General features: G+C 41.8%; 2 protein-coding genes across 2 annotated transcripts in view; both read right to left on the reverse strand.

Annotated features, from left to right (window-relative positions):
- Positions 1 to 5,226, reverse strand: part of NT5C3B (5'-nucleotidase, cytosolic IIIB) — a 33,185-nt gene extending 27,959 nt beyond the window's left edge. The window contains exon 1 of the mRNA XM_072646458.1: positions 5,129 to 5,226. The gene's annotated coding sequence lies outside the window, so the exon portion shown is untranslated. The remainder of the gene's footprint in view (positions 1 to 5,128) is intronic.
- Positions 605 to 5,122, reverse strand: KLHL11 (kelch like family member 11). The gene is made up of 2 exons (XM_072646448.1): positions 4,314 to 5,122; positions 605 to 2,305 (listed from the first exon to the last, which is right to left on the reverse strand). The coding sequence occupies exons 1-2, from the start codon at positions 5,045 to 5,047 to the stop codon at positions 724 to 726; spliced, it is 2,316 nt and encodes a 771-aa protein (XP_072502549.1). The 5' UTR covers positions 5,048 to 5,122; the 3' UTR covers positions 605 to 723.
- Positions 5,227 to 15,042: the final 9,816 nt, after the last annotated feature.

The raw sequence follows: 15,042 nt of genomic DNA on the forward strand, positions 1-15,042 counted from the left end.
ACTTTTTTGCCAACTGCTTTCACCAAATTAGTAAGTTTAAGTCTGTGATAGTTGGCAAACAAATTTTAAAAGTTCAAAAAATGTGTTTCACATAAGTGAATTTTCTACCAACAATCCCTACATGGTAGTGTTGATAAATACATATAAAATATCTGCCACAGAAACATCCTGAAGTCATCACCTCTTACTGAAAAATTGTGCTTTCCCTTTAACATTTCAGTCTGCCCAACTATTTATTGCACATGCCTCCTCCATAAGAGAACTAAGTGCATAGACACCAATCTTCCCTTCAAATTTAACCATTCAGGAAAAGATTAAAAGTAACATAAGAAAAGTGCAAATAAAACTGGTGCTTAAAAGCACATTCAACCTTAAGTCCTTAAGGTAAAAAAACTTGGGATGGTAGAAAAAAGTCAAATGATGACATCTGATTTTCCTCACATACAGTAAAATCTCTCTTAAAGATCTTACTTGACCTGGCTACTATATGCACATTTCAAGGACAAGGAAGCAAATCATCCAAAATGCTCACATTACCCCATCTATTGTGTTTGTGTTTCCCATTCTTCAGTATTTATAAGCACAACTCTTTTATATGGGATAAAATAATCTACCAATTCAGGTACAAATCTGAGTTGCCAGCATACTACTTTTTTCAAGTAATATGTTACGACTGTATGTGTTTAGCCTCAAACAGGTGTTAGGGTAGATAGGAACCAAGACCTAGCATTCAATCTGAGAGCGCGGCATCCTCCGCAGATTCAGTGCATGTCGATGTATTTCTTGCATCTGTCGTATTCTGTCCTTCTGCCACATTAAATTTTGGGGCATGGGGTATCTCTGGCTTCCATGCAAGCACCTGTAGGGGATTCTCACGTGGCAAGCAGTTGCCCTACAACGAGGTTGTGGCATGGGAGGAAGGAGCATCCACCTCTTTCTTTCAGCACAGTAACGATAAGCTTCTTTTCGATACTGCTTGTCAATATCATCACTGTTTTTCCAACCCCCAATGATGAAAACATCATCTTTGTAATAACAAATTGCTGCTCCTTCTATGCTAAGGACTTCTGGAGGTAAGCTTTCAAGGATCTCATCAGATACTCGGCCAGAGATTTTCCTCTTTGCCTCTTCGTTATCCATAGGATAACTCTTTGGACAGCATGAGGCCGTGTGGTAAAAGTTTGTACTGGCTACAGACATCTGGAAAAAGCAGTAATTGTCAATAAGTGGCAAGGAGTCCACATCTTGCCACTGCCGAGTTTCTGTGTCATAGCGAGTAATGATGGCCCTTAATCCATCTTCACTGTCACTGTCCACAGGAGTACGGGCAGCAATGTACACAAATCTTTCTTCTATGGTGACTGCTTTGACATCACGAAGAATCTTTGGTGCTGACTCCAAGTTGTGCCATTTATCTTGTTCAGGATTATATACAGTTACATCTTTAAAACCAGGACTAAAGTTGCCATGTCCTCCAATACTATACAGTTTTCCCTTTACTTCTGTGAGGCCAAAAGAATGTTTTCTTGTCATTAAATTACAAACTTGCTCCCACATGTTTCTATTTGGATTATACCTTTCCACAGTTTTGGCAAATCCAGGTTCCATTGAACCAGCAACATATATGTAAGATTCTGTCACTGCAACAGCATGTCCATCCAGGTGATTATGAATATGTGGCAGGTTTACCCACCTGTCTTCATCAATAAAATATCCCACACACTCACTCAAGTAGTCCCCTCCTTCTGACACACCACCAATGACCATAATCACATCCATGTTTTGCCCATATCGTGGCAGTAATCCAACAGGGGACACCGAATGCTGCAAATTACCAGACTGTAAATTCTCTGCTCTTAGAGCATGGCTTTCCACAGCTTCAGAAACTAATTTGACACAAACTTCATTAATGGATACCAGCCTTTCTGATTTGACATGACGGGTAAGATAAGTAGGTTTCATCTGTGATAATCTAAGCAACTTAAAAAGTTCTTCAAAGTATCGCTCCCTCTCTTCAGCATTTCTTTGAACCCACTTCAAAACGGTTTCAAAGAGAACCTCTTCTGAATCAACTGTAATTTCCAAGTCTGAAAGCCAGTCTCGAATGAGATGAAAAGGTAAAGTGTAGAATTCTTCATCCTGGATCACTTTATAGAAATTCCTTCTTATCATATCTGCAGCTTTCAGAGCAAGTTGACTAAGGGTGTACATATGGGCTAAACTATGGATAGCCACACAATTTGAGAGATTCAGTTTTTTCTTGAGAAATTCTCCACAAAATTCTTTTAAACGAATCAGTAGGAACCTAAAAGCCAAGCAGAGACAAAAGAAATGATTCAAGTTAATATGTGCATCTGTGGGATACGAAAGCTTTGTTTCTATTTCAAGCTAATTTGGTCAAAAGCTAGCCCAACTATTGCCCCTAATGCTTTTGCTACTAATCCTCAAACTTGAAAAAATAAAAGACACTCAACATTTACTAAACTCAATACTGTTCCTACCTCTTATACGTCCCTACTCTCACCTTAAAATGAAACAAGAAGGCAGAGAAATGTTTACTGAACAGTCAATGTGAATACAGCCTTGGGAGAATGCAATAAATGAAAAAGCAAATGTAAACATATCTTAATATGGGAAATAAAAAGATCATAAATAATAGAAACCACATAGTCTGGAATTAAAGGAAACACTGCAATTCAAACATTAAGTACCTTCCAAATAACCTGAGGATACAAAAATGGAAGGTATAAATCCGGTCCTCCAGGAGCTTGAAATCTAATAGGAGGTACGTACATAACAATAATACAAGGTAGAATGTAGTAAGTGCACAGGAGAGGTCCAGACAAAGTGCTTTTGTGGGAGGTATATGGCAATGAAGAAATGGATCCCTGGTCAAGAGAACTCTGGGTTTCAATGTTGGCTCCAGCATTAATTGTATGATAGTAAGTCATTTAGCCCCTGAACAACAGCTTATTAAATTATAAAATGAGGCTGGGTTTTAGTAGAGCAGACCTTTAGACCCTCTCCTGCTAGGACCAATGGATCCCTTGAGTTAGGTTCTGAGCTGCATCAGGGCAGTAAGTCTGGCACCAAAATGGTGAGCACTTAGAATCACAGGGCTACCAAGCTGCCTAAAGACGGGGAAAGTGGCACACATAGAAAAAATGGAACACTTTTGTGCCTATTAGTAATGAAATCAGCCCATAAGTGGCCACTGCAGTGCCATTCTGAAAAAGGAACCCCCAGTCCCAAACAACCCAAAAATATTCACACAGGTGTCCCCAAAGTCTTAATGGCAGTTTTATGCTACTGGTACTAAGGATTTCTCAGCATCTAATTCACAAGCTTGTTTTTAGGATCAAATGACAAAAGGACTGGAAAAGTCTTTGCAAACCATAAAGTACTATACAAATATAATGTGTTTCCACAAATCTAAAGAGAAAAAAGGTTCAATGTTCATCTATGGTAAGGAACTTTTATCCTGGAATCCATGAGGAGAAAAAAAAAGGTCCATGAACTTGGGTGGGAAAAAAATTACATTTTCATCTTTTACTAACCTCTCAGCACTTCAATTATTTAAAAACATTCTGAGGAGGCCATAGGCTTTACCAGATCACCCAAGGCGTTTACCTGGTACAACCTGGTCTTAACAAAAATGTTTAAAAGCCATTCACCCAGAAAGCTCAGAAGAGGCTTTTTGGAGGAGACAAAATCAAAGTTAATGCATGGAATAAAAGGAAAATTTTCAACAGAAAATTGTGGTGAAGCCTGTTGGAGCAGCTCAGGTATGCCTGAGCTACACCTTCATCTAAAGGTTAATAACCCAGTAGAAAATAAGCTTGAGAATAGGGGCTGTTTCACTTTTTATCTTCGTAGTCCATGTGCCTAAGAGTCAGCTTAGTACACTAAATAGCAGGGAGCCTGCTTTGGGACCAAAAAAGTCTGGGTTCAAGTCCAAAGACCGGCTATGTGATGAATAAGTCACTTAAGCTCTCAGTGCTCTAAGCTACTCTTAAGACTATAAATAGCAGAGAAGAGGTCCTTTTTATTTTAGAGGCAATAGAAATTTCCCTCCCCAGCGAGTATCTTAAACCAAAGAAAGAACAGATGCACTTCCTATCCCTAATAGTTCCCATACACCTACAGGTTCTCCAATCTTCCCTCCCTCTCCTTCCACCCTCGGTCCCCTTCCCCGACGTCCCCCTCCCCCCGCCCTTCCGTCTCCTTTTCCCAGGTCTGCCCCTTCCTCCCACCACCACAGGTTTCTCCCTACCAGGCCTTCCTCCTCTGTCCCACCCCGTGCCCGCCCTCACCTGTCGGCCAGCTCCAGGACCTCGTGGACGCTGCCGGTGCTGACGCGGATGCGGCCGGTGTACATGTACTCGATGACGGCCTCCACCGTGTCGGGCTCGGGCCCGGGCTCCGAGCTCCACTTACGCATCTCCACACGGCCTGAGCGGGACTCGGAGAACTGGCCTGACAGCAGGGGCGTGAAGTACTCGGTGGCGGCGGCCAGCACGGAGCGATGCGCGCGGAACTCGCGGCCGCCGGCGCCGCCGAAGCACAGCGTGATGTCACAGAAGAGGCCCTGGCGCCGCTGCTCATTCTGCCGCCACGACAGTTCCGAGCAGTGCGTGCTGCACTCGAAGTCCTCCGACTCCGGGCCTGGCTCCCCGCCGACCACCTCCGCCATAGAGGCCAGCCCGGCCCCGAGCCCAGCCCCGAGTCCGGCCCCGAGCCCGGCTCCGAGCCCAGCTCCGAGCCCGGCCTCCGCGGCCACGTTACCGCCAAGGCCCATGCCTTCCACTCCCAACCCCACGGGCCCGGAGACGGCTGCTTCCACCCCCTCCATCTCCACCACCTGAAGGGAAGCGGCAGCAGACGCAGCCATGTTGCAGCCGGTCCGCCGTTCGCTTCTAGTACGGTTCCTGCGCAACCCGCGAAGGACGCTGGGAGAACGCAGCCGGGAGCCCTGCGAATGCGCACTAGGCTCTGGGGAAGGGGAAGCGGGGTTCGGCAGGCTGGACCGGGGAAGCAGATTGCGCATGTGCAAGGGTAAAGGATTAACACTAGCCACGAGTAAGAAAGAAAGCCGAGACTCGAGAGTTTGGCGAGCTCGCGCCCTTACCTCGGGTTGAGACTGTTAAGACAGTTGGGCGGGGTGCTGGAGCTGACTCGCGCATGCTCCTTGCCCTCGAGTCTCTGGCGAAAGGCAGCGGGAGTTCTGAAGGCTGGGCGGGGGAAGCAGAGTGCGCATGAGCGAGGATAGCGGCTCGAGGCGGCTTCCAGTAAGGAAGAAGCCGAGGCTATGAGGAGGCTGGCTCACGTCCTGCCTGAAAATTGAGACTGCTAGGACCGAACGGGGCGGACGCGACGCGAGGCGGGCTTGCGCATGCGCCGTCATGCAGCCAGCCCGCGTTTGTTCTCTTCTCTGTCCCAAAGCCGGGGTCCTTTGTTTTTCCTGATCCCCTAACCTAACCCCGGATCTGCCACCATAACTATAATAGCGTAGAGCTCCTGTTCCCTCCCTTGGTGAGGCAGAGTCAAGGTGAGGTGACCTGACCAGACATCCAGCCTGTAGGGTGGCCGTAGGAGACAATGACGGGTCCGGAGAAGGAAGGGCCCCGTGAGGCTGTGCGCTGAAATACGTTAGCTTCTCGGGAGCCTGACCAGCCGTGAGCTCCACCCCCCCACTTCCCCTCCCCCTCCCCCCTCCACGCCCCCAAAAAGGGGAGCTTTGGAAACAATACCCCGCCGCCGAAGTCTTGGCCTTCCACGTGCTGTTCTCCTAGCAGTGAGGTACATTTAACCGCCTTTCGAAAGGCTCCTTTGCCCTCTGCTCACCTAGCCACCTCCAGTGCAGAGCCGTCTTAGCCCCATTCCGTCCTAGGGACACATCCGCAATGCCTGGGTCTTGAGAACAGCCATCACCCTCCAGTGTGACCAGTTTGAATTTCGAATGGTCCTGGAATGCCATGCTGAAAGTGCTGATCCTTTCACTCTGGGGTCTTCATTCTGTTGATTGCTTCCAATTATCCCTTAGATAGCTTGTTTGTACATCCACGAAATGAGAACTCCTTGAGAGCAGGGACTAGTTTTGCCTTTCCCTGTATCCCCAGCGGGCAGCTAGGTGGTGCAGTGGAGGAGTCAGGAGGACGTGAGTTCAAATCTCACCTCAGACCCTTGACACGCACTAGCTGTGTGACCTTGGGCAAGTCACTTAACCCCAATTGCCTCATCCTGGGTCATCTCCAGTCATCCTGATGAATATCTGGTCACTGGATTCAGATGCTTCTGGAGGAGAAGTGAGGCTGGTGACCCTGCACAGCCCTCCTTTACTCAAAACAGAGTCAAGTGCAAGTCATGTCATCTGATGGCATGGTCTTCTTTGGCAAGAAGGGTAAACACACACACACACACACACACACACACACACACACACACACACACACACACACACATCCCCAGCTCTTAGCACAGTGCCTAGCACCTAGTAGGTAGTTAGTAAATGTTTCACTAACTGCTGGTGGGTGATTATCTAGTTGGGGTATTTATTCTCAACCTCTACAGGTTTCTCAAAGGCTATGCCAAGAGAATGTAAGGGCTACTAGTTGACCCCACCAAGCATACTGACAAGACTTGTCAGGCCAGCCAAGCTAATTGGGAGAGACTTGTTATCAGCTTGGCCATGCTGGTGGTGATTCATATTTTAGGCACAACAACCCCTGAACATCTGTTAAGCCCCAAAATATGTACAGTATGTCCCTGGAGAAAGGGATTTGAAATCCAGATGGGAGTTGCTTACTAAGAATAGAGTTGAAGTCCTTTCTCCATTTTAACAAATTACTTTGAGTAGAGAAATCCCTTTCTCCCCATTGTTACCTTGATACTTTTACTAAGCAAGAACACTTTTTAATCAACCACTCAATCAAAAGACCTTGGATTAAGTGTGAAAGTTTCTGAAAGCCATTTGATGAAATTAAAGGAAAGGATTGTTTGAGGTTCCAGTGGACTGATTGATTTGATTATGTCTTCCAGGGGTAAATATAGCATCATATTAGCTCATGAATGAAAGAAGAGGAATTAGATTAGTTCTAATGAGGTGCTTGGATCCCAGTCCTAGGACAATTATCTTTCCTCAGCCCAAAGACCCTATCTGTGGTAATAACTTATGAGTGGACCTCAGTGAGGCAAACTATTTTTCCCTGTTACAAGAACAAGCTGACATCTGTAGAATTTCCATACCCTGAGCAGGACCATCTTTTACCAAAAGAACTATCATGTACTGATTCCCACAGTTACCATATATTATGCAGAGGTTAAGCTATGGTTGTCACCTCCCAAGACTATCTTATTACAGATGTAACTGACCCAAAACATACCCCTTAGAAGCCTCCCTCATCCCAGGCCATGCCAGTAGTGAATGACGCCTGTGCCCAAGGTATAGAAACTGTATCTTCACCATCTAATTAGCATTCTTGGCACACCATTCACTGATTTTTTTTCTGTGTAAGCTTTAGCATCATCCCCATTAAGTTGCAAGTTCCCCAAGGAGGTCTGCCAGCTATATCAACATTACAATAAACTTTTTGCCACTTGACTGGAAGACTGCTTGAGTCCATGAATTCTTTCCAGATGACTCTACTCAGTACTTCTATAGTTTGGGGTCCCTGCACCCCTCAAACTACATTAGTTCCTTTTCAAATGTGCTTTTTAAGCTTGAACCCACTTTTCTCTGGAGTCTGTATGTGTAAGAGAGTCCTTTGGGAAGACTGGTTTTATACCAACTGTTCTTAATATAGCAACCTTAGTAGATAACCCTTTCTACTTAAGACTGGTTAACTAAATTGTTTCTTAATTGATAATCCTGGAGGGAGAGAAGGAAGAGAAGCACATTGGTAAGGCCTTGAGCCATAGGCATTACAGAATTACCCCTGACCTTGAAGAGGAGATGTAGCAAGTCAAGCTATGGGGTCTCAAGTCATCAGTGAAAAGGGGAGTTGAGGGGAAGGCAGAGTCAAGATTACAGAGTAAAATCAGAGACTTGCTTGAGCTTTCCGCCCCCAAAGCCCTCTAAATACCTGTAAAAAATGACTCTAAACAAATTCTACAGCTAGAAAACCCACAAAATGACAGAGTAAAACAAATCTCTAGCCCAAGACAACCTGGAAAGTTGACAAAAAGGGTATATCACACCATACTGTGAGCAGAGTGCAGTCCAGCATGGGCCACAGTGGCACAGAAGGACCAGAGCAGACTTCAGGGGACTAAATCATTGGCAGTTGTGACAGTTTCCAGACTTCTCAGCCCACAAACACCAAAAAGGTCAGTGGGAAAACTATGGGACCTGGGTGAAAGAAGAGCACATGGTCTGGCCAAGGTTCGGCCCCAGTCCTGGAACTGTGGCAATGGCAATGGCAGTGGCAGCAGCAAAAGACACTGCTTCTAGAGCTCTGGGCCCACAGACAGTGGGGGATCAAGTGGATGATACAAAACCCCTGAAGCTCCCACCCCTACCCCCACTGGAAGCAGAGTACTACCTTGACAAAGAGTTAGAAATTCAAATAATTGTCTGGGGAAATGAGCAAAAACCAGAAAAAAAAAATCAGACTATAGAATCTTACTTTGGTCACAAGGAAGATCAAAACATACAACCAGAAGAAGACAACAAAGTCAAAGCTCCACATCCAAAGCCTCCAAGAAAAATATGAATTGGTCTCAGGCCATGGAAAAGCTTGACTTTGAAAATCAAGTAAGAGAAGCAGAGCAATAATTGAGAAATGAGAGTGATGCAAGAAAATCATGAAAAACAAGTCAACAGCTTGCTAAAGGACATCCAAAAAAAATACTGAGGAAAATAATACCTTAAAAAATAAACTAACCCAAATGGCAAAAGAGATCCAAAAAGCCAATGAGGAGAAGAATGCCTTAAAAAGCAGAATTGACTGAATGGAAAAGGATGTCCAAAAACTCACTGAAGAAAATAATTCCTTCAAAATTAGAATGGAGCAGATGGAAGCTAATGACTTTATGAGAAATCAAGAGAGTATAAAATGAACCAAAAGAATGAAAAAATAGAAGACAATGTGATATATCTCATTGGAAAAACTACTGACTGGAAAATAGATCCAGGAGAGATAATTTAAAAATCATTTGACTACCTCAAAGACATGATCAAAAAAAGAGTCTAGGCATCATCTTTCAAGAAATTATCAAAGAAAAGTACCCTGATATTCTAGAACCAAAGGGTAAAATAGAAATGGAAAGAATCCACTGATCACCTCCTGAAAGAGATCCCAAAAGGAAAACTCCTAAGAACATTGTAGCCAAATTCCAGAGTTCCCAGGTCAAGGAGAAAATATTGCAAGCAGCCAGAACAAAACAATTCAAGTATTATGGAAATACAATCATTATAACACAAGATCTAGCAGCTTCTACATTAATGGATCAAAGAGCTTGGAATAAAATATTGCAAAGGCCAGAAGATCTAGAATTAAAACCAAGAATCACCTACCCAGCAAAACTGAGTATAATACTTCAGTGAAGGAAATGAATATTCAATGAAATAGGGGACTTTCAAGCATTTTTGCTGAAAAGATCAGAATTGAATAGAAAATTTGACTTTCAAATACAGGAATCAAGAGAAGCATGAAAAGGTAAACAGGAAAGAAAATCATAAGGGACTTACTAAAGTTGAACTTTCTACATTCCTATAGGGAAAGACAATATTTGTAACTCTTGAGAGTTTTCTCAATATTAGGGTAGTTGGATGGATTTTATATACTTACATATATATATATATATATATGTATATATATATATATATATATATATACCAAGGACACAGGGTGAGTTGAATATGAAGGGATGATAACTAAAAAAAAAATTGAGGGATGAGAGAGGAATACATTGGGAGAAGGAGAAAGCGAGAAATAGAATGGGGTAAATTATCTCTTGCATAGAAGAGGCAAGAAAAAGCTTTTACAATGGAGGGAAAGAAGGGGGAGATGAGAGGGAAAGAGTGAACCTTACTCTCATCGCATTTGGCTTAAGGAGGGAATAATATGCACACTCACTTTGGTATGAAACTCTATCTTACACTACAGGAAAGTATGGGGTTAGGGGATAAGTGGGGGGTAGGGATGATGATAGAAGGGAGGACAAATGGAAGGCAGGGTAATTAGAAGTAAACACTTTTGAGGAGGGATAGGGTCAAAAGAGAGAATAGAATAAATGGAGGGCAGGATAGGATGGAGGGAAATATAGTCTTTCACAACATGACTTATAGAAGTGTTTTGCATGACTATACATGTTTAACCTGTATCAAATTGTTTGCCTTCTCAATGGGGGTGAGTGGGGAGGGAGGAAGGGAGAGTAGTTGGAACTCAAAGTTTTAAAAATTAATATTAAACATTGCTTTTACATGCAACTAGGAAATAAGACATACAGGCAAAGGGGTATAGAAATCTTATCTTGTCCACCAAGAAAATAGAGGAGATGGGGATAAGAGAAGGGGGAGAGGGTATATTGGGGGAAGGCATAATCAGACTGCTTGCCTTTGAGAGTTGGGGGAGGGGAAAGATAGGAAGAAAATTTGGAATTCAAAATCTTATGGAAGTGAATATTGAAAACTAAAAATGAATAAATTAATTAAAAATAATAAAAAAAATATATCAATAAAAGGGGGAGTTGAAAATTCGACTAAAGCTCACAAGAACTACTCAAGTCTATTCCTATCAGGATCACAATACAAAATAATAACATCTGGAAATGTGGGGCTTTCATTTATTTTTTTCCATAAAAAGCCAATCTTTTCATTCTGTCTTATTATTCTTCATCTCACAATAGGAGCTCTATTGTTACATGAGAAAGTTATTTGATCCTTTCTGTTCATATATACATCATATAATTCTCTTCCATTTTTGTGTCTGCCCAGAATTCATAACAAATACTTTCTGCCAGATGGTACTCTCTCACCTGGAACTTTTGGCTCACCAGATGTTTTTGACCTGGTGAAAAACCTTTTTTAATATCTATCACAGGACACAGGAAGGATATAAGAGCTAGATGGGCATGAATATCACCAGATCCAATCTTCCCCTAAAGTCTCTCTGGTTCCACATTGAAGAGTAGATAATGAGAAACAGGACACTATTTGCAAAAGCAAAACTTTTCAGAAATGTTTTCTGAAATCTGTGGAAACATTCTGCTTCCATAAAGTGATAAATAGGAGGAAATAGCTGGGGAAAATATACTTACTGCAAATAAACCAGCAGAAATGAACTCTCTTTTGAGCAAAATTCCTTGGACAAACCTCAGGAACCTTTACATTTCAAGCCAACTTCTTTCTAAGTCTCAAAACCACTCTAGGCATTGGTTGGTATGTATTAGGATAGGGAATGCAAACTAATTTTGAATATTAGCTTAAATATATAAATACAACATTAATTCGGGAGAGTAATCTGTCCCCAGGATTCTAAAGCCACAATATAGATGCTATGTATTACAAGCTCACTGTTCTTAGAATTTTTACAATCCACTTGATTTCACTTGGAAACGATGTGGGGCAATATGTTTCTTTGTGGAAACAATATGGGTCAAGTTGACAGCCCTGGGCTTACAGGGAAAGAAAATAGAAATTGTTTCAACAGCAAAATAGGGATTTACTTTTTGCATAAATTAGAACTAGAAAGAATTACTCAGTTTGGTTCAATCATTTTTTTCTTTTACAAGACAAGGGATCCAAAAGAAAGATGAGCACAAGCACGACACTATTATTATTACAAATAGGGACCCTAATCCCCAGTGGTTTCACTGAAAATTCCTTCACCTGAAATTAGCTGCTTCCCACTAGTTAAAAGAAAATAGTCATTGGGATTACTTTATATGCTTCAAAAAATCTGAAGAGGAAATAAAAGTATATTGGCAATAAGAGGGTGCAAAGAAGTGATTAGGTCACTAGGTGGTGCCATTGTGTACAGAGTACTGGCTTGTAGTCAGGAAAACTCATTTTCCAGGATTCAAATCCAGCCTCAGACACTTACTAGCTGTGTGACCCTGAGCAAGTCACTTAACCCTGTTTGCCTCAGTTTCTTCATCTGTAGAATGAGCTGGAGAAGGAAATGGCAAACCACTCTAGTATCTTTGCCAAGAAAACCCCAAATGGATCCTGAAGAATTAGATGCCTACTATGTGCCAGGTACTGGGCATACAACTACAAAAATGAAAATCCTCACCATCAAGGAAATTACATTCTATAGGAGGAGAAAATGTAGAATCCTAAATCCCACGTTTAGAGGCGGAAAGTACCTTAGGGGCCATCCAGTCCCACCCCCTGATTTTATAAATGAAGAAACTGACGTGCAGAAAAATTTAGTGGTTTGCCCTGGGTCACATAGGTAATAAATGTCAGAGGTGGGATTTGAACCCAGGTCTTCCTGACTCCAAACTCTATAATCTATCTAATATGCCATACTACTCCAATGTAGCTATATAATAGTTGTTGTTGTTTGTCCTTACTTCTCAAAAAGGATCAATGACACCATAGCATGACACATTGACTTGTTCATGGACTGTATTTGTGTGACCCAACTGCATACTCCTCTAGAGTCACTGGGAGTCAATGGCAAGATAAAGGTCAAGATGACTGGTGATGGCCCAGGATGCAGTGGGTGACTTTGGCCTTTCCCTGGTCCCAGTTTGTCTGAGGCCACACCCATTCAATGGCTAATGGCTAGTAAGAAAGGACAGAAAGACTGCCTAATTTATCATCACAAAGATGGGAGGGGAAGGCTCTTTTTGATTGGAGTGGAAAACATTTGCTATTGACACTCATTTGTTGGTCATTCAAATGAAAGTCAGAATGATTTGAGTTTAAAGGAGTAGTTAAGCAGCTCCATTTAAAACACAGTTTGAACAGGCACTTTTTAGATAAATCAAAACAATTCATAGTCATATAAAAATATTCTAAATCATTACTGATTAGAGAAATGCAAAGTAAAAGAACCTTGAGATATCATTTTACACCTATCTGACTGGCTAACAGGAATGTAGGAGGAAGCTAGAAATGTAAGGGATGTGGGAAAATTGGGACACTAATTCATTGTTGGTGGAATTGTGAATTGAGTCAAACGTTTTAGAGAGAAATCTGGAATTATGCCCAAAAAGTTTTTAAACTGCCTATTATACCCTTTGATTCAGTAATACTGTTAAGGTTTAGGGGTGCTCAGTACCTCAAAATACCAACAGGCTGGGTCCTGCCCAAATGAATTCGATTAAAAATTTCCTTCATCCAAAGAAAAATAAAGTTTATTTAAGATTCATCATATTGGGAAGACTCATACTGACAAGTGGGCCAGACTGAATCTCAACTAGATTGAATCTGAGCTCCTTCATGGAGGCATGATGCATCTTATATACAGAAAGACTGTAGGAGGGACCTAAGGGTGGTCTAGTAGTCTGGGGTCACTGAACATTGGAGGGCTAGGCTAGTTAGCAGCTCTCTCTGTGGCGGCAAAGAACTGGAAATTTGGGGGATAATCAATTAGGAAATAGTTAAACAAGTTGTGGTATATGATCGCGATGGAACACTACCGTGTTATAAGAAATGATGAGCTCAGTTGTAAGATATGACTGAACTCTTGTTCCTACAGAAATCATGTGATACATAATTTGTGAAACCTAAGGATTCATACATGCCAGAAAGTATTTTACTTATTGGTTACTTGCTGTGAATGAAGGAAAATAAATTGATTGTAGAGAAAGTAGTGAGAATGTTGATTAAACATTTCACTCAATGGGATCTGGACACCAACTAATCAGCATATCTAAGAGCAAACATTCTTTTCTTTGTTCTCTGAGTAAACCCAGGAATTGTCTCTCCAGAGTCAACAACTTCAAAGGTCAATGAAATTGCATTAAGGATGAAGCACCTACAGCCACAACCCCATCTTAAGTGGGACTTTTTTTTTATGTTAAAGGTAGGAGAAACAAAGATAAACTGGGTTCCACCAATTGAAGCAAACATCCTGAGTTAGGATTGCTCTAAAGAGTATAAAGAAAAATATGGTGCCTGAAATGTGGGGAATGGGAGATGTAAACAGAGGTGGAAACTCACATGGGGAGTTTAGGTGTCTCAGATAGGCTGTAACACTCTGCAGTACCCAACCAAAGGAGAGCCAGGGGAGGGAAATGCAAATCAGGATAAGGATAAAAGCTGTGTATTTGTCTAAAACAAGTGTACCTGTCAGGTTACCCTTTACCACAAGGATGTGCTTGTCAGGTTACCCATTCACAAGAATATTAAAAAAATTCTTCCCCCTCCCACCCCCCCATTCATTAATGGCCTTGTGGAGTTCTTGGTAAAAGGATTGTTTCTTAAATCAATGATCTTAGAAAAATATGCATAGACTATCAACCTCAAAGTTTGGTTAAGAAAAGGCAAACAGGCTAAATGCATACAGTTTATTCCCTTAAAGCTAGCAATACATGATCACGGAGCCAGAAGAAACTTCTGACTGTCTGTTACAGGAATGACCAGGCTTAAATACACTTTACCGTGAGAAAGGAACCTTCTTCTGTAAATTTAGTGAGACAAGACAATTAACAAAGTAGTGCCAGTTGGAATTTATGATTCCAGGATATCTGACTTTCCTCTATATAGCATGTGTCTGTGTGATACAAGATAAGGAAAAATCCCACCATTCTGGTTGCAAGCATCCTGACATAAACAGGTCTTTGAAATTGCTGACACAGAAAAGGGAATTTTTAGAGCAAAGCAAAGTAGACTGAATGATTAATTCAGGCTTGGGCCCTTATTAAAGTCCAAAATTTATATTAAATGATTATCAACTTGCATAAAATATTGAATAGTGAAATGAACAAAGTCAAGAGAATGTTGTATACAGTAACAGCAATATTGTTTAAGAACAACTTTGAATGAATAAATCATTTTGACTTATAAATACCTAAAGGACATATGAAGGAAGATGCCATTTGTATCCAGAGAAACCAACTGACAAATAGAAGTAGGTATAGAATGAT

This window comes from Notamacropus eugenii, chromosome 2, assembly GCF_028372415.1.
Source record: "Notamacropus eugenii isolate mMacEug1 chromosome 2, mMacEug1.pri_v2, whole genome shotgun sequence".
Classification (NCBI taxonomy): Eukaryota; Metazoa; Chordata; class Mammalia; order Diprotodontia; family Macropodidae; genus Notamacropus; species Notamacropus eugenii.